Source organism: Talpa occidentalis, unplaced genomic scaffold (assembly GCF_014898055.3).
Source record: "Talpa occidentalis isolate TD23 unplaced genomic scaffold, MPIMG_talOcc4v2.1 talOcc4.8, whole genome shotgun sequence".
NCBI lineage: Eukaryota > Metazoa > Chordata > Mammalia > Eulipotyphla > Talpidae > Talpa > Talpa occidentalis.
Window position 1 is genome coordinate 24,463,457 of NW_023605194.1, and position 19,752 is coordinate 24,483,208.

Consider the following 19,752-nt stretch of genomic DNA (forward strand, 5'->3'; position numbering starts at 1 on the left):
GTTAGCAGCACCTGACTTTGGAGCATCCTACTTGTTAGAAACAGGTGTTCCTCACACCTTCTCTCGGCATAGCTGCTAAGCTTTCCTGGGTGAACAGCGCCACCTACTGACCAGTGAGAGAAGCGTCTGCCCAAGGTCTGGCGCTCTCTTTCCAAAGCTGTAGCCTACACTGCACTTCTTTCTCCTCTTTCTTCTCTGCTATTCACCATTCAGATATAGGCAAATATTCCACAGTATCCTAACCTTTTCCTTTTCTTCTTTTTCTAAAAACTTGCTTAATTATCTGGCAGAAAATTTTTTTTGATATGTGAAGTTTCCTCCCCACGCTGCCCGCCCCCCCTCCCAACAAAAAGCAGGATTGGTATATGTAATAATAATAATGCCATATTTTCATCAAGGAAAGCTAAAATTTGAACTTTAAATTACATGTGATAGAGTCTGTGCCAGTGGTTTTTAAAATCCCTTGCAGAATCCACAATTTTCTAGCCACTTCTTCATTTGCCAAATATTAAATTAATTTTACCTGCAAAAATTAGCTTTTAAAAAAAGTTGTGAAGCATTTTTTTTCTAGTTGTGATTGGTGTTTTTCTAAATATATTATTACAAAGAACACTATTTTTGTTAGCAGTACATAGTATTTCAGTCCCTGCATACATTAAATTATACTTTATGTGGATAGCTTGGCTAATTAACCTATTTCTACTGGAAACTGGTTTGAGCACCCATCCAAACTAATGTTGAGAACAGTCTATTTGGATATTGGGACCTTCCCATGATTTGTATGCCTGCCCTATTGCTCTAACTGCCGCTTAATTATTTAAAGACCTCTTTTCTACATGGTCCATACGTTTCTTGCAAGGGCACAAGAGTCCTCCTTAAATAAGACTACTTCATTTTGTAAGACCCTTTAAAGTGATCAAAGATAACACTGGTGAAAGTTGTCAAAATTACTTGCTCAAGGTGCACATTCTGAGGAACAGTTTTAAGAGAGACTGTTCCTTATGGATCAAGCCAGCCTGCTTGGTATCGAGTTGAACCAAGCTGAGGAGCAGATGTGACTTCCAGAAACTGGAGAGAAGATATGGTAGTGAGAAATTTCCTCACTTCTGTCCTACCCCAATTACTCTGGATCCCATAAGAGACGTAAATAAAAGTGGTATGAACCATGGACGTTGTTTTGGAACATTTTTCAGTCATTCAGAAGCAGAGTAAAAGTAAAGCTCTTACCACATCGTGTGGATCATCACTTCTACTTCCCTTCCACACTGACTCAGGACCCAATTCCCCTGAGTGAGTGAAGCCTTCTAGACTTCACTAGAACACCCACTAGAACACCTTTCTTCCTCCACCCTTGCTATTTTAGCAAGATACTGCTTGCAATTGCCTTTAGCTCTAGCAAATTGTTGTAGAATATCAAATAATTCAAGACTCCAGTGACCCTATTTAAGGGAAGATTATTTAAAACCAATACAATGTATAAGCATTGTCCTATTTTTTGCAGAAAATAAGAAAATGTGTAGGGGGTACCTAAGTGATATTTTTTTAAGTCTGCTTCTCTAGATGAATAATAAGTGTATTAAGTGCATGAAGAAAAACGATAATTGTTAGTAGCACTTACTTTGCAAATACACACCTACAGAGATCACCTCACTGACCTGGGTCTAGCAGTGGAGAAGCACTTTGGTGCTCTCCCTCTGCCCCTCACCTCTACAGAAATTGATGTGATTTCTCTAAGTGAGCTCAAGCAATATGTCACAATGCAAACCAGTTTGAATGCTTCCATTGAATTGGTTATAATGAAATTTGCATGGAATTCAAGTTATTCATGATTTCATCTCCTCTGAGGTCACTATATAAGACATGTCAAGTTGAAGTAGGTAGAGCAAGAAGGTCCACTCAGGAAAAAATAAATAAAATAATACCTAGGTGGGATAGTTAATGAAATATCAGGAGGAAAATGTCATTAATTCAATAATTTTTAAAAAAGCCAGGAGTTTCGCTCTATGAGAGGGTCCAGATTTAGAAGTGGCTTGTAACTTCTGAATGTCCTATCCTCTGAACTCCTCCCTCGTTAAACTTACAGTTCTCCCTGCAGACTTCTGTCTAAGGAATGTAGCTCTAATTGCAACATGAAAAGTTAAAGAAGAAAAAATGATACCCTTATACCTACTGCTTAAATTCAAAGTGTAAACTCTTCTTCCTAAGGGAAAAGCGAGGTATATATGCTCTATCACTAGCAGTATTATCGAAGTCCATTAAACTGTTAAAAGGAGATTTTGAGAATTAACTAGTGAAATTGTTATATAGTGCTGTACTTAACATCCATTTGTTCATGGAGTTCATTGCCACAAACCACAGAAAGCACATTTAGATCTACCCTAAATCTCTACATCACACATTTATTAACACATAATGAATTTTACAAGGGGAATGTCTGCTTCAAAAATGTAGCATCTCCAGGGTCAATCTTAGTTTGAAAAGAACGATGAGGAATTTGAAAGTTTCTATTTTTATTTCAATGATGTTAATGCTTTTTTCTCTTATTTCTTCTTCTTCTTCTTTTTTTTTTTTAAGTTTTCAGTATTGGGACTCCAATGATGATTTTACTCTTGAGACATAGAAATAAACTTCCCAGTTAATGTGTGCAGTCCCCAAATTTCTGCAGGGCTCTCCAGACAGCCAGCGTCCCTAGGTGGCCTCCTTAGAAGGCAGAGCCCCATCCTTGACTTTGAGTTCACCTTTCTGTGTTGAGACAGTTCTCCTAGTGTGCCCCTCTTTGTTTGAGCCAGTCTCCATGTTTGTCTTATGTCTTTATGCTCATTTCTTCATTTCCTCCTCTGCTTCCCGTCAGCCTCCCAAAAAGATATGGGATTATACTCCTGGAGACTGCTCTATCCTTCCTAGAGAGGATAGAAAGGTAATTCTGCCGTGCGGCCTCCGTGCTGTGTGTGTGCTCCTAGCCTGGTTAGTGCGAGTGTGTCGTGGGGCTTTTTTCCTTTTATTTTCTTAAACTACTTTTTTTTTAACTTGATAACTATTTTTTTTTTTTTGGCTTGGTGATAAAACATGTTCCAAAGACTCTAAGGCTTATACTAATGTTTAGAGGTTTTTAAAGCAATTGTTTATTCTCCTGATGTAGTATTTGTCGCAGTCACCATTTTCTGAAATGAGTGAAAAATAGGGGTTTCCTGAAAGGTAGGTTTTATGGTATCTGTAGTTCTTCTCTTTAGCAAGTAGAATAGAGTTTGGAGCTCTGGTTTCTTCGGGATTATATTTTCTATGCCTAATGTTGCATTCCGTTTTCCTGTCCTTAACTGATTTCTAGTGAGTTCTTGTGTTTTAGTCATGCCATCTCTGCCTTAGTAAAGTTTAACACTAAAACAGATTCATGTTTCAAACTTAACCTTCCATTCCTCTTCCTTTCCTCTAAACTAAAACATGCTTTCCCATCTTTTCTTTCTTGAACCAGACTAATCTAGAAAAAGATCTCAACCTCTACCAAACAGAGTTAGAGGCAGATTTAGGAAAAATGGAGACGCTTAATAAAGCACCCAGGGCAGACCTGTCACAGGTATTTCCCGATTTTTCTCGTGCCATCCGTTTCTTTTCCAGCTGTTTTGTTTTCTTCTTGGTTCTATGGTTTTCTACGTAGTCGAGGCAATGAATGGTTATGCTGGTTATTCTGAATCTGCATGGCTTTCTGACTCCTGCTTCACCTTCCTCTCCCCACAGCTTCATTTTTGCCTGGATCTCGAGCTTGGCATCTTCCTAAAGGGGGATTTGTCAAACACATGGGGGGTGGCTGGTGCTTTAAACTCCTCCCCTGTCCTCCTTTCTCTTCCTCTGCTTTCAGGGGTGATCCTTTTAAGTTCCCTTCCTTTGCCCCTGTATACCTTCTCTGAATTTTCAAAGAGCCATTTTTGGGGCAATTTCCTTGTTGCCTTTGCAGCCCTGGGAGATACCAACCTCAGAGATCATTTTCAAAGCGCAGCAGCGGTGCTGGGAGTGCCGCTGCGTCCCTGGCACTGGCAGAGTCATAGTATTTGTAATTTGAAAGGTCAGAAAGTTCTCAATGAAAAAAAAAAAATGCACTCCAGAGGCCAGATGATCTGGCCACAAACAAGCATTTGAAACTCAACCTGCACTGTTATTTTTAAAGGGTGCTACATCCGTGTGGTTTTTAAAGGCTATATCAGAAAGAAAGAAAGAGAGTCCAAGGTAAATGGGTTTCTAAGGGGGAAAAAAAATACTAAATGTTTAGATAAATGCTTCCTAGGGCTCCCTGACAAAACAAAGGAGCTACTTCTAAGGAAAGGGTATTTTTATAGAAAATAAAAAAGGAATATAGACGCTGCTGCAGAGGCCAGGAAGGTCCACAGACTGGCAGGAAAAGTGGAAAATATTAATCATGGGATTTTTAAGTAGAACTATGACAAGGAGGGTTGGATACAAAGTCATTTTGGTGCTAGAGACTCAAACCAGGGGAGGGACAACTAAACCAGGGCATGCTGGCAGCAGCCTTTGAGGACTGGATGAGAAAGTCAGACTCCAGCAAACTGCAAGCAGATTGGGGGAGGGGAGTGGAGAAACCAGAGTTCCTGAAGGATGAGGTAGCCATCAGAGGTCAGCAGTTAGGCCCAGGATCCCTTCAGAAATGGGAGGAAGCACAAAAAGGTAAGCAGAGTGCACCCAATAGAGGCAGACAGGTGATGGGTGGGGAAGGTGGGCACCCAGGAAAGAGTGGAACCAGCTGTGGCTGTGCTAGCTCTGAGTGAGAGGAGAGGGCTGCAGGTAGGTACTGAATGAAGCTCAGGCAGGACAGGACGGGGACGCTGAGATTAGAGATGAGTCAAAAAACAAACGGGAAGGGGCACTTTTCAAAGCAGTCTCAAATAGGGCGGGTCTGGAAGGCAGCTAGGGAGCTACTGCATTAACTGCAAATCCCCAGGGGCCGAGACTGCTTCCAGTACCCAGAGCTTTGCCCAGGACACGGCAGGCGTAAAGAAGTATCTGGTGCTCAAATGAATCTTCACATTGTCCTGTTACCTGCTGCCCGTTAGTCTGACAGGTGCTGAGGGAGATTTTTAAGTGGATTTTGCCTTCATGCCCATGACTGCTCACTCACACATAAATAAAGCTCTCCAGCCGTGCCTGTAAGAGCTAAATGAATATGTGCTAATGATATGCTAAATGATAATGCAATCTGCCCCGAGTGCCAGCAGAGAGAGAACTCTGGTGGAAAATCAGGGAAAGCTGCTCACAAGTGGAGCCGAGAAAGGACAGGTGGAACCTAGGGAGGAGGCATCCCTTCGAGGCATGGTGAAGAGCCACGAGTGAGCATGGGTAGGATGCATTAAAGGGATAAAGGAGACAAGCTTAGCTGTTACAGATCATTTGGGGAGGTAATAATACAGATAATTTGGTGGGTTTAGGAAAAAAAGTTGACCTGAGGCTCTAAAAGTATGACTCAAGGGATGGCTTTGCTCTCAAGCCAAGGATGAAGCGAAGGGAGCACCTCCCGCTGGAGGGTGAGGGCAGGCTCGAGGCTGGGTCTGGCAGCCCAGGTGTGGAGAGGTGAGCCCTGTGCTCACGTGCCACCAGCATGGGGGGCGGGGGAGGGTAGAGGTCACATAGGAAAACAGTGGGAATTTTAATTGGCATGAAGAACAAAAAAGTTGAGGGGTACCTCGAGGATTTGGTCAGGCAGCTAAAAGAATAGGGGCTTCGTAAGAAGGATGGGGAGAAAATCGATGTTGAGGTAAGCTGGGATTCATTTTGGCTCGTTGACTTTTGAGGTGTTGGGTATCAAACAGGGAATATCCAACAGACTTAGAAACCTACGGGAACAGCGAACGAGAGAGGGGCTTGCAGAGTCTGCTGGAGCAGCGAGGGGGAAGCCCTGGGAGTAGATGAGTGAAGGAGGATCCTGTTGAGCAAAAGGGATGAGAGATCAACAACCACTGGGGATGTGGGGTGACACTGAACAGGAAAGGGGTGTCAGAGCAAGGACAGTGCAGGGAGGGAGGAGGAAATGGGGGTGACGGAAGGAGAGGAGAAAGACAGAAAAACTTCCTCCAGAGAAGCCCCCAGAAATAAACTCTGAGGCAAAATCAGTGCATTTGGTAACAGACAGGCTTCTAAAAATGTTGGAGGTTGCTGGGTGGGAGCTGGAGTGTGGGAAGAAGAATCAGGCCCTCCACCCCCACCTCTGGCACAGCCCTGGTTGAAGACGGGGTGGTGGAAGGCAGGAAGTGGGTGTTCCCAGCAAGCTCATTAGCGTCCAGCAAAGATGTTTCCAGGTGGGGCCCAGAGCATCATCTTCCAGCTGGAGCCAAGGGTCAGCAAGAGCGGAGAGACCTGTAGGGCACAGGGCTGTGAGGAAGAATACTGAGGTAAGAGCAGGGCCCCCAGGAGGAGAGGAGGGACCTGGACAGAGGGGCCCTCAGAAATGAAAGGAGACAGCAGGTTGAGGGGAAGCGGTTCAGCAGGCAGGCAGGGTGTCTGGTAGCGGAGCCCCAAATGATGGCTGCCTCCCCTCCCTGTCATCTCCTTCCCCCACTTTCACAATCTCTTCCTTTTCTTTGACTGGTATTTTTTTTCCTCCTTCCCCTCCAAGTAGCTCTTCTCCACTGAGCTCATTTTCCTTCAAGTGGTCATTATTAGAGCTAGGAGTGTCCATAAAGTTAACTTTTACATTGATATATTCAACTACCACATTATTTTTAAAACAAATATATTGAACCCTTTGCCTTTTTATTTCTAAAACAACAGACACCCTTAGCTGCATAGCTAGGTTGTTTTTCCTCTGCATGTGCCCCTTGGCTCATTGTTTTCTTCCCTTTGTGGAGTGGCCTGTAATTTTATGTTCCCCGACTCAGACTGAAATGATCAGTAATAGGTGTGTGAAACTGAATTTCTTCCCATTTCCATACTTTTAAAACTGCAAGGATAAGCAAATGATCTCAACAGAGAATGGGCTCTCAAAGTGCATTTTTGTACATCTGTACCGAAAGTGTTGGGTGACCCTTTCTCTGGATGTGGCTTCTGGGGTGCATGAAGGAGTCTGTGGTGGGCTTGGCAGTGGGGCTTGAGGGCTGGGGTGTTGTGCTACCCTCATTTCGAATGCATGTTGTCAAATGGAGGGCCGCCGCCAGGGGCCGGAGATGGAAGATCCATCCCTAAAGCAGGGAAGCCACCTCTTGACCACCACCCCCACCCCTGCCCCACGTGGCTGCAGCCGCCAGAAGGCAAAAGACCAGAGAAGGAGAGAGACCCTGGCCTGACACCCTCCTCCCAAAGACAGAGCCCTGCCTCCCAGAGGCCTCACCTAAAGTGGGAATAGAGAGGGAAGACTTTCTTTGCCCCTGGGCTTAAACATCTAAGTCAAAATAAATCATCTACACTCTTGTTTTGTTTTTTCTTGACATTTACAGAGCTCCGCTGTCAGCCCCGCTCCGGAAATTTCTTCAGAGCCTCCTGGATAGTAAGTGTCACTGTTTACGTGGCTTAATGTATTAAATGTCAGAAATGGGAAGAGGCTTGTGTTTTGGGCGCAAGTGTGTTTTATTTGAAGCAGTCTAGTGGTTTCAGATGATGTGATAAGTAGCGATTTAATTATTTTTCTTTTTAACCGCCTCAAGTTATTTTGTGATGGTTCATATTGCCTTTGTTCAATTTTTTCCTGTGTTGGCATCTTTACGTTCAGAATGTGAGGGTTTTTTTTTTTTTTTTTGTCTTTCTACCCCATTCACTGATTCCTGGGGAGGAGGGGCTGTGACTGAGATAGCCCCATCTTGTGTGAAAGTGAGGGGTGGGTTGGGGAGGAGTCCTTGGTTGGATCTGTCACAGGAAGAGGGGCCTGCGAGGGCACTGGCTTGTCTGATTCTCAGAGATGTGAATTCATTTCCCCATATCAAGTCTCAGATTCTGCCAGGACTGTGCACACCCACCCTCACTTCTTCTGGGGTAAACCCAATCCTTCCCCTCCCCCAGACCATCTGACTCCTCTGCAGATTAACTTTTCTCAGTATTTGGCCACGCAGCTATTATCCCAGCTAAAAACCCGCTCGCACGCCCCCGCATGGTAAATAGCGAGCGTCTCTCTTGTATTAATGGACCCTGCCTCATTCCCAGTCTCATGTTAGCGCCTCTGTGGCACTTCCTTCTGTTGCTGTATACCCGAATTGTATTCCTGTACTCTTATTGCTATTTCTTATGACTGCTAATAAAGCACACTCCTTCAGGGCAAGGATTGCGTCTCTCTAAGGCATCTGTACGGGCACCAATATAGATTGGGACCTTGTTCTGGCAGGATCCTCTCCTTATCACCCTATCTGCATCTCCTCTGAACTAGGACAAGGAGGAAAGGCACAATTAGTGCCTGTTCCTTTGGGGTTGGGTAAATCCACAATGTGTAAAGTTCACCTGTTCAAATAAAAGCCTGACTCAGTCTGAATGCTCATATTTAGGCAGATATTACAGCCATTTGGGCATGTCCTGCCTATCTTGCCAAAGAAAACATTTTGAAAGAGTGGTTTGATTTGAAAGTCCTTCAGCTGGGATTAGAGTATTTCAGAGGGTAGGGACCAAATCTCTAGCTAGATCCACTCTGTTAATTTTTTTCTATATGTATTAATATACCCAGAGGATAAGGAGAAGTCACTCGAGAAGCTGACACAGGATAGTGCTGGAGGACAGATCCATCTTGGAGAAGGCCGAGTGTAACTGCATGTACCCTGGGGTTGTGATTAGCCTCCAATGAGAGTCCTCAAAACTCACACACGAGTCAGTTGGGACCCCTTCTTTTTCTTCCTCCAAGCTGGGATCTGAGACTCACTGTTTTTTATTTTTTTTTTTTAAGATTTTTTAAGTTATGCATACAAGAGCTGGAGTGTGGACCAGAAGCCTCCCTGGTGGTACAAGGGGTAAAGTCTCAGCACTGTGAGGCTCACTGTTTTTAAAGAGCTAGCTGAACCATGACTTCAGCTCCAAGGATGATAACTAGGCCCCCTAGGTCCCAGGAAAGTGTTTTCAGAGGTGAAACTCAGCAGATGACTTCAGGCCATCGGCATATAAAGGACTTCTCTCAGACACAGCTCCAGCGAACTCCTCACTCCTCGGTCCCTGAGGCCACCTGTTCCTTGAGACAAGTGACAAAGCTTATCAGTTCTGTCGTCTGACTGCTTGGGGTCTCTGCACCAGTCTCTCCCTGCCCTTGCTGTTTTCTGGGCTATACAACCCTAACCCTAACCCAGCTGCCTGGCCCCTACCCGGCCTCCCTCCACCTCCCTGCTACCTTGAGTGACTGAATTCTTTAACTCTGCTGGATCTGAAGCACCATGCTAGCTATTACAATGGGAACATAAGATGTAGTCCCTTAATAGTTTGGGGAACAATACATAGATGTTAGTAAATAAATGAACTAAGTAGCAAATAAATGAAGTAGACTATAAGGTTTAAAAGTGTTTAGAAGAGAAAGCAACTCCACAGGCTGTCCAGGTTAGGAGCACAGGTCTTGAATGAAATAATAATTGTAATTTACTGACCACTGACTATGTGCCAGTCCTATGCTTAGCATCGTGTATGTACTTTGCCTCATTTAATCCTCTCAGCATTCCTGGATCAGATGTCGTTTCTGATCACCATTTTTGAGGTGAAGAAATAGACACTAAAGGCAGTGTAACACCAAGTTCCACAACTGGTGTGTGGCAGCATGATAGCCAGAGTACAAAAGTTCTAGTTCAGAGGGCTGATGTCAGCAGTAAACATTGTTTCACCTGGACTTACTGATTCATGCTTCACCTGCAACATACTAATTCAAAATTGTGTAATAAATTAACAGAAAGCATGCTAAGATTTCCTGGGGTTTTTTGAGTAACTAAACAAACAGTGTAAGCAACTATTTGTGTTATTGTGTTAGCAGGACTGAACCGAACTAGTACGAACTGCTTAAAAGAGCATATTGCTTTCAGACACTGGTATTTGTGAATGTGAAGATATTTGATGTGCAATTTACCCAGCATTCTATATCATCAAAATAGGTCTCTGTAGATTCCATTTTTTCAGCCGTAGCCTAGCTCTCATGAAAGACTTGGCAGAGATAAATGAGTTTCCTCTTCCTGCTGTTCAACTATTTGGGGATTTTTCGGTAATTCAGGCTTGGTTTTCTCCCAGTTTGTTCAAATAAGATTTTTCCATATTTGGAATTGGTGAGGAGCCAGCTTATATGCAGTGCCTGACACATAAGGCGAGTACATAATAAATATTTGCTGAGTGAGTACATCTATAAGTCTTCATTAACCACATGGAAACTCCCTTGCACTGAGGCAGGCAACTTGTGAACTGAATCTGGGCCCCTCACTGCATGAGTGGGAATAACCAGCTGAAAGAAACGCTAGCAAGACTTGACTTACCCAAGAACTGAGGAGAGAGAAGCCAGAGATGGCCCAGGTTCAAAAACTTGTCATCATTGGAGAAGTGAGGGTGTTGTTCTGAATTCACTTTCCTAACTTGAACTGCCATTTAGAATTTTATTAACATGATCCTCTCACAACATTAAAATAACCTGGGAATAGAGTGCCGAGTCCTATTATTCCGAATCCTAATGCAACTACCTCTCGTGATATATTTTTTATAGCTGCAACCACAGTGCATGTTCAATTTTGTATTTTACCTCCATACAGTTATCAGAGCCGTAAATCAACAGTTTAGCTGCTCGTTATTTTCACTATTCTCATTTCAGCATTGCTCAACGGTATACATTTTTTGCCTGACCAAAGAGCTTTACTCTTGTTGGCCAGAAGGTGGCACTCAAGGGCAAGCTGCCTTTTCTAAGAGAATGACGGTGCCCTAGAGAAAAACACTTTCCCTTAATCTGACTTAAGGTCAAATCTCAAATCATTACCTGGGGAACCATACGAAATATCAGAGAACCCTCTTGGCCTTAAAATGTGTCCGAAATCTATATGTATGTGGGCATTTAATTTTATAGAGTCATTTATTCCACTGATATTTATGGAGCAAGTAGTGCTAGGCACCAGCCTTGCAAAGATTAATAAAGTGCGTGCCTGCCCTCAGAGGACTCAGCATATAAGGGGGAGACAGACTTGTAAATAACAGAGAATCCAGTGTGGCAAATACAATGATGGAGCCCCAGGAAAGAGGGACCTCTGTTTTTAGAGAGAGGAAAGGAAAGCTGTAGGAGAGCAGAAAGTAAAAAAATGAATAATAGCATATTATAAATACAGAAGATTTTTGCTATGTGTTACAAAAGGCTATAAATGAAACTGCCCTCTCTAGATTGTCTAGACTCCTTCCAAAGCCACAGTTAAGAAGTTCATTTTTTTCCCTCAAAACAACAAATGGTTTTGAACAGTAAACTCCCAAGGTTGGAAATTCTTTGTTTCCTGTCCATTCCCACTTAGCTGAGAGTGCTTGACACTTAGAGGTGTGCGTAATAAATAGTTGTCGAATGAATAAAATGAGCAGTGGAATGACCTGAAATCTTTTTTAGAATATCACTGGCAGTGATTTGCAGAGATGATTGCAGGCAGTAAGGACTGGGATCTGGGGGTGATGGTATGCTTCCTGGAAGTGTGAGTGAGCAGCAGGGGTGTGGTAGTGACACCACACTCCCAAGGGCAAGTGGTTAATGTGAGTTGTGTCAAGGATAGGGAGTAAGCAGGCCCCAGTGACTGATTAGTTTTGGGAACAAGAAGGGGGAGCAGGGTTTGATTGTCTGGGCTTTCTGGCCTGTATGATGGGGGTAAAGGAAAGCTGGGTTTGCTTTGGGACATGGTGGGTTGAAGATGCTAAGGATTGCAGGTGAAGATGTCTAGTAGGCAATTAAGTCTGGAGTTCAAAAGCCATTCTCTCTAGATTACGGTGTGAAGGTGGATTTTTGTTGTTGTACAGTCTCACTGTGCCTATTAGTTTTGCAAATGAGAGGAACATATGGTTTCCAAGTTTTTAAAATGGGCGGGTTTACCTCAGCTGATCACATTCTTTGTCGGAGCAGCCTGCAGGACCCACCCGCGCCTCCCGAGCGCCCGCCCGTTAGCACATTGGAAACAGTTGGCCCTAAGATGATCGCTCTGTTCTCTCACTTTATTCTTCCAGTGAGTATGTTTTTGTTGAATCCTTGTTAAACTCAGCAGCAAACTCTGCGTCTTAGCGGGGGTGAGTTTCCGCAGTGACTCTTCTTGGCTTGCTCCTTCTGAAAACGGACTCCACCAGAATGTTCAGAGCCGAGCTTCTGAACTGAGCCTGTTTGTTAAGGGCTCAGTAGCTGCTAATCCTGACTGGGCTCTTCCAGTCGGCCTGCTGCACCAGGCTGCTTTCCTTGGATCTGTTTGAACATAGCAATGATCCAGCAACTCTGGACCTCCAGCAGATGCCTTCACTCTTGTCCTCAGTTTCCACTTTGATGCAATGGGACAAAGGTATCTGTCCTTCCAGCTGTGGGGATAATAAATTAAAAGCACTGTTCTAGGGCCTCCCTGGTGGCGCATTGGTTAAAGACAGCGCTATCAAGCTATTGCCAGCCATCGCAGCACTAGTTCAATCCTGGGCGGCCAAGGAGCTGACCATGGCACAGCAGACCTCTCCTGTCTCACCCAGTGCCCCTCAACCATGTATTTTCAGCCGGTCTGTCTGTTACGCTTCCAATCTGTCTCTGGTGAATCCTTTCACCCCCACATCTCTGGCTTACATCCCAGTTCTTGTATGCATAAATAAATAGATTTTTTTTTAAAAAAAAAAAACCACTTTTCCAGAACTTTCAGATATGATTTTTAAACAGGAGCACCTCAGGTGCAAAGGGTTACCATCTGAAAAAGCACGTTGGCTTGCTTTTTTCAACTGGCTATATAGCAAATCCTTAGAGAGGTTTCCTGAGTGCTGGTTCATCATTCTGGTGGGAGGGCAGGGGAAAGGGTGCCAACGGGTGGAATTAAGCCAGAACATGTGGTGACCGAGTGGGGTATGAGTTCTGATGACTGGTGAGGTAGAGAGGTGTGAGGTCAGGCAACCTGTGACAGCCGAGAATCATGAGAGAACAAAGTTAAGAGGAAAGAGATCAGGTTGGAAGTTCTGACTGGAGCTGAGGCCCTTCACATGACAGCAAGTTCTTGTAGAAGTGCTTCTCGGTAGAAGTTCACTCTCCAAAGCTAAGGGAATCTGGTTGCCCCAAACCACGGGGAACAGGGCATTAGAGATTGTCCTCACTGAATGCATCTCAGCTGCGGTATCGGTTGATAGGCTAAAGACCATCTATCTGTGCATGAATCTTTTTTTGCATTTGGGGTTGTACAAGGAAATATGGAATTAAACTGAAGGACAAAATCAGAAAATACAACCAAATGAAGAGGATGGACTATGAAGGGAAATTTAGAAAAAGGGTAGATTTTTTTTAATTAGGATCAAAGTGAAAGTCCATTTAAATGAACTTACCTTTATTTAAGTTGGTGTACACGGCCACCACCGCAGGTCACCTCAGGATTCCTGTAGCCCTCTAGCAAGAATCGAGGGCTTTTATCAGTCAGAACCTAGGGGTTGGGAGTAGAGGGAGGAAATCTCCCAGCACCTGCAGGCAGAAGCAGGAATCTGCAAAACTGCATGGGTAGCAGGTCTTGTTTGTGTCTGGCTCTGTGGTGCAGGAGAGGGCACCTCCAGGCTGTGGCTGCCGCGGGCTCTGTTGTAGGGCAGCACGCCACGTAGCAGCTGAGAAACCCGACAGCGCCTGGAGATGGGACTTGAGTTCCAGCTCTTCCATAACTTGCCTCAGTGCCTTACTTCCTTCTCTGAAAATGAAAAAAGTGATCACTGGGTGTCTACCATAGTGTGTCCACCTAGGACTCATGTCAGGTGGTGTGCAGGGGTGTCATTTCATTGTTCCTGTGACTGTGGGGACCAGAGGCTGCTGAAATAGTTCATCGTTGATGGGGTGGGGAGAGGGAATGAAGTGGGTAGTTGTGTTTAAGCAATACAGCTCTGTGTCCCTTATAGACTCAGTGATGGGGCGGTCACACATGGGGGCTCCCTCTTACCATTCCTTAAGTGTTTCTATACACTTGATGGTATCCATAGTGAGATACAGCATGAAGAGACTCCATCGTGCCATGTGTGCATCTTCAGAGATAAAAAATCCATTTGATACAGTAAGCTGACTTCAGCAGGCTTGAAGGGAAACCTGAGTACTTTTGTAAGAAAGGGGCCACTCACTTATCTGAGAGAGAGAGAGAGAGGAGAGAGAGAGAGAGAGACTGAGAGACTGACCATCCGTCATCCATGTGTCTGTGTTTTAGTGGATGAAGGCAGAAACTGGCATTAGGGGAAGGGAGAGGTTCTGTGAGTAAATGCTCTTATTTTTTGCTGTGCCCCACCTCATTCCAAAAGGATTTGTGGTAACTTGCAAAATACCTAGAATTTCAACAAGATAAATATAAACGAAGGATATAAAAGAGCAATAGCTTAGACTTATAATACATGCATAAGAGTCTGAATGATGTAAAATCTGGCTGGGACAATAGGAGCATGTGCAGTCCCAGACTCCGGTTTCACTGGGCACGGATCTTCTGGAGACCCAGGACAGCAAGGCCTTCTCCTTTCAGTGTTGAATTTCTTTCTTTCTCTCTCTCTCTCTTTTTTTTTTTTTTTTTTTTTTTTTTGTGTGTGTGTATGTTTGATTTTAATGCTCCATCAGCCATAGCATTTGTTAAGAATTACCAGAACAATAATCCGACTGGGAGACTTGATGTCACCAGTATTGGGTGGCTACTTGTCAGAGGTTCCTCTCAGCTGCCCCTTCTCACGTGCAGCCACTGGCCCCCCAACCCCATTACTGGGAGGTGCAGGGTCTCCTATTTCCCTCCGCTCTCCCCTCCCCTCAGGGTCTCCTCCCAGCCCTCTCCTTTCCTTCCCTTTTCTCCTTCCTCCTTCCTTTCTCAGCCCACCTGCCTTCCAGTCCCCAGCCTTTCCCTGCCTCCTCCCTCCCCCCATTCCTTCCAGGGGAGATTCTCCCTCCTAGGAGCCCCACTTGCTCCCTGGGCAGAGTTCCTCTAAGCACCAGTGCGGTCTCTTGACTGAGTACTGCACTGTTTGGATGTGATTCCTGGGTATTCAGGGAGCAGTGAGGCTGTCTTGCTGTAGAACCAGGTGTTCCAATACCAGTGCCCTCGAGAAGGGATGGTCCTTGATGAGGTTGCTTAGTGTAAGGGCAGGATGGACACTGAGCAGGTTTTCTAATCCAGCAGACCGGGTAAAGGAGGAGTCAGAGTCCTCAGTGGTTTTTGCAGGTTTTTATTGGGATGACCAGGTACACGGCAGGCAGGAGTGCTGGGGGGCGGGAGGCTGGCAGGCCTCCCAGCCCCCAGCAAGTCTTCGCTCTATCTGGGTTCACCGGTGATCTCTGCTTCTCTCTCGGCTTCTGCTACTTCTTTCTCGGCTTCTCTTTCGGCTCTGCTGCTGCTGGCGTCCCCATGACGCCACCCTTAAAAGGCCAGTCTCTCAGCCCAGGTGTACCCACTCCAGGTGCCCGCCATCAGGCATGCACTCAGGATCACAGGGTTCCCTCATCTATCCTGATGGCGGGAGGGCAGAAAAGCCTGATACCTTTTACCTTACCCTACACTTAGGAAGTGTGTTTCTGTCCTTAGCTGGTTAAGTGTGTTTTAAGAGAAATGTTTAAATTTGTCACTCCTATTCTCTTTTGTTTTTTTTCTTTTCTCTCTCTTAAAATTACACTGTTCTTAGTATATATTCTTCCAACTTCCACGCAGTGAAGAGGGAATCAGATGGGGCTCCTGGGGATCTCGCTGGCTTGGAGAACGAGAGGCAGATTTATAAAAGCGTCTTGGAAGGTGGAGACATTCCTCTCCAGGGCCTGAGTGGGCTCAAGCGACCCTCCAGCTCGGCCTCCACTAAAGGTAACTGGGCAAGGCTGCAGGCCTCTGGCCCGCACACTGTGGTCGTGGTGCCGGCAGCAGGTGAGCCTCGAGCACCTGGGACAAGTTCTGCCTTGTCAGACCCAAGCAGGCCTTTGAGTCCTCTTCTGACCCCCTCTAGTTTCTCACCGGCCATTTTTCTTTCTCGTATTTATAGTTTCCCTTCCTTTGAATCCCACCCTTGCTCTCCCTGAAGCGTCTCTTCTCTCTTTTTGTTCTGAACTCCTTTTCTTAGAAATTAGCTGAGCTGTAGCCTTTCCTAACTCTAGCAGGGTGGCCATTTTTTTCGTTGCATCTTTGCACCTGCTTTGCAGCACAGATTATTTTGCTTCTGGACATCAACTGGAAATTTTTTTTAAAAAGCCCTTATGACAAACGAGCATGTTACCCCTCCTTTTTTTTTTTTTTTTAAGCAGCTTTTGGCTTTAACCTAATGGGTCTATTTATTTATTCTGCATGCTTTCCAGTGGATCGTAAAGGTGGGAATGCTCACATGATTTTTCATCTTCAGTCCATAGCCGAACGGTTAACACTAGCAATGCATTAGGCCCTGTGTGTAAGCACAAGAAACCCCTGTCCGCTGCGAAAGCCTGCATTTCGGAAATCCTTCCCTCCAAATTCAAACCCAGGCTCTCTGCGCCCAGTGCTCTTTTGCAGGAACAGAAGAGTGTTCTGTTGCCATCAGAGAAGGCTCAGAGCTGTGAGAACCTGTGTGTTTCCTCTTCTCTGAACGATGCCAAGAGAGGTCTGCCCTCCAGGTAGGGGGGAGCATCGAGAACCTGCTCATGCGCTCCCGGCGGGATTATGACAGCAAGTCGAGCAGCACCATGAGCCTGCAAGAGTACGGCAGCAGCGCAGGAGGCGGCCCTGCCCGCTCTCGAGAAAGGTTGGCATCCAGTTCTCCATGTTCTACCGGGACATGCACCAGATCAACCGAGCTGGCCTCTTCCCGGGATCTGTCACCTCCTCCAGTGTGCGCGATCTGGCTTCCCACTTTGAAAGGAGCGGCCTGGCGTTGGCCAGGGGTGACCTGGGCCCCAGCCAGGAGGGCTCGGAACACATCCCCAAGCACACCGTCTCCTCCGCATCACAGCTTTTGAGCAGTTGATTCAGCGGTCCGGTCCATGCCATCCCTGGACCTTTCCGGGAGGCTGAGCAAGTCCCCCATGCCGGTGTTGGCCCGGAGCGGCCTGAGCGCAGCCCGCTCGGCTGAGTCCCTCCTCGAGTCGACCAAGCTGCAGCCCAGGGAGATGGATAGGATGAACCCCCGGGGGGTCTACGCCTCCCCCTCGTGCAGCAATATCGTGGACCCCTCCTTGGGCCTCAGGGGCCTCATGCACTCTGAGCCCTCTCTACCTGCTCTGACGACCTTGACCGCTGTTCAACCCTCTCCAGTGACAGCAGAGAGGGCAGCAGTGGCAGTGTCCACGGAGACTTCCCCAAACACCGCCTCAACAAGTGCAAGGGTACCTGCCCGGCTTCATACACCCGCTTCACCACCATCCGCAAGCATGAGCAGCAGCAGAGCCCCCGGCAGCCTGACTGGCGCCTGGATTCCAGAGGGGACAAGAGCACACTCCTCAGGAACATCTACCTAATGAGCCCCCTCCCTTTCCGGTTGAAAAAGCCCCTCCAGCACCAGTCCAGACAGCCTGCCACTGGCGACTTCTCAGGCCCCCCGGAGGGCCAGAAGCCAGACCTCCCAGTCAGCCCACCAGGACGAGCCCGGCTCTCGGGGGAACCCTCAGTTCCCAAACGCCTGTCCTCCCGACACACCATGGCCAGGCTGAGCCGGATCTCAGAACCCCCTCAGCAGAGACCGAGGTCCCGAGGACTGCTTGAGGGCCTTTAATAATGGGAACTCTGTGCCGTTCACAGACCACGGCCTGGACAGGAACAACAACCCACAAAGTGAACTGGGAACGACCCTCGGAGGTGGCATTTTGTGTATTTGCCCAGTCTCACCTCACCTGTCTCTCCACTTTGCTTGCTTTGTCCTCCTCCTGTGTGCCCTTGGTGCTCATTTTCTGGTCCGTCCTTTGTTTTCTGTTTGTTTGGCTTGGCAATTAATCACGGCTCGTAGTGGCTGCTCTTCTTTAAAAACAAACCCCATGTCATTTAGACTAACCACCAAACTCTGTTTCGAAAGAAATTGGCCGTTTAGCTCATCTGAGAAATTTGTTCATTTGAACTCTTGATCCCTTTGCGGTTTGCACCAATCCCAACTCACCCGTGGTTTTTTGAGAGGCAGCCTCTCTCGGTGGCCCTGTGTGTGTGTGATGTACGATGTGTCCCTGTGAGAACCTGCACGCCTCTGAGTAGGGGTACTTTCCAAAGAAGGTCTCGCTCTCTCTCAGACTTGCCTTCAGATTAATTTTCTTTGTATCAAACTAGTTCAAGAGTAAACCCAAAAGGCGGGATGGGGGATTTGGGTGTTTTTGCTTTTGTTTTTTTTTTCCAGAATTTGATTATTGATCATTAGTCAATGACTATAAATGAATGACAATGGATAAGAGGTGAAATCTTTTCCCAGTCTCATGTCCCACTACATTTTGCCTGTTTTAATTCTACTTTGTTGTTTTGAAGATTCAGAATCACCAAGGCATTTTATACCACTGATTATTTGGAATCCACAGAAGAATTTATTCGAAGACGTCATGATGATAAAGAGGTAAATGCCATCTTTAAAAGCTCTTAACTCTTGTGCCAATAAAAACATGAAGGAAGTAGACATTCTAGACAGATCAGAGAGGTGACGTGGCCATGCAATTAGAAGCAAAGATTGGTGTTTTTCGCAAGTGACTTTCACATGATCTAGGCTCAGTCTCTCCTCTTTCAGTCCACTTTTCCAAAAAGTAGGACTGATTTCCCCACAGGCACTGCACTCTCAATGCCAAATGCACCTGGTACCATTGCAGGGGAGTTTTGGAAAGAGGTTGCCCGTCCCTGAATTTAGTGCCTCAGAAGTGGGAGCTGCAGTTTGCTTCACTCTCCTCCTTCCTCCACCTGGGGGGGAGAGGGAGGTTGATATTCTCTAGGGAATACACCTCATGTCTCTCCAGTACTGTCCACCCCTCTGTTGGCACAAAGTACCGTTCAAATTAGGAAGGTTGCAGTTAGAGAAAGAGGAGAATATAAAATAATAATGACCATGATACATTTTATAAAACAACTTGAGGAAAAGAAAAATTCCAGTAAAGGTTGGGTTAACCACCGCCAAGAAACTTCAGGACTTGCACCGTCTCTCCCCAGTGTGTACTGCAGTGATGTTACTAATGGGAAGAAGCTCAGGCTCATGGGGACTTAGGAAGAGGTACTTCTGCTGTCTTCTCAATGGGCAAAGCACAAGCTTCTGTTGTGACACAGCATTCTTGGGAGGCATGTTTTTGGACTATGCATTCCCAGGAGAAAGTACCCAGACTGCAATATCCATTTTCCTATAATGAATTACGAGGTAGAAGAATATCTTTGAAGCTGATGATGGGGCAGGGAGGCTTCATGGGTACACACCTCTGTCCTTTTCCCTGTAAAATCTGAAGCCTTATGTTACTCTCTGTTGAGTGGCTCCACAGTCCACATGTATTTACTTAAGGATTTGAGTTAGGCTGACTTTGAGGACAGCTGGATGGTAATAAGCATCCTGGCCAGATAGTGACACTACAAAAAAGACCAGGGCTCGCCCCCTCTCCAGGTACCTGCACACAGTCTTCAGTAAGACACCTGCACCTATCTGGAAAGAAACCAGAGAAAGCAGAATTTACAGAGTTTTATTTAATAGCAATTGAAAAACTCACAGTGAGTGTCCATCAAG

The 19,752-nt window shown here is 45.9% G+C and overlaps 1 protein-coding gene across 1 annotated transcript in view; it reads left to right on the forward strand.

The window, feature by feature from the left end:
• The window catches only part of LOC119234212 (sorbin and SH3 domain-containing protein 1-like), a 182,942-nt gene extending 164,526 nt beyond the window's left edge, over window positions 1-18,416 (forward strand). The window contains 12 exon segments of the mRNA XM_054690406.1: window positions 3,470-3,571; window positions 7,434-7,483; window positions 15,751-15,923; window positions 16,409-16,438; window positions 16,441-16,692; window positions 16,695-16,798; window positions 16,801-17,020; window positions 17,023-17,055; window positions 17,058-17,288; window positions 17,291-17,768; window positions 17,770-17,957; window positions 18,403-18,416. Coding sequence (XP_054546381.1) covers window positions 3,470-3,571; window positions 7,434-7,483; window positions 15,751-15,923; window positions 16,409-16,438; window positions 16,441-16,692; window positions 16,695-16,798; window positions 16,801-17,020; window positions 17,023-17,055; window positions 17,058-17,288; window positions 17,291-17,768; window positions 17,770-17,957; window positions 18,403-18,416 — 1,875 coding nt within the window.
• Window positions 18,417-19,752: the final 1,336 nt, after the last annotated feature.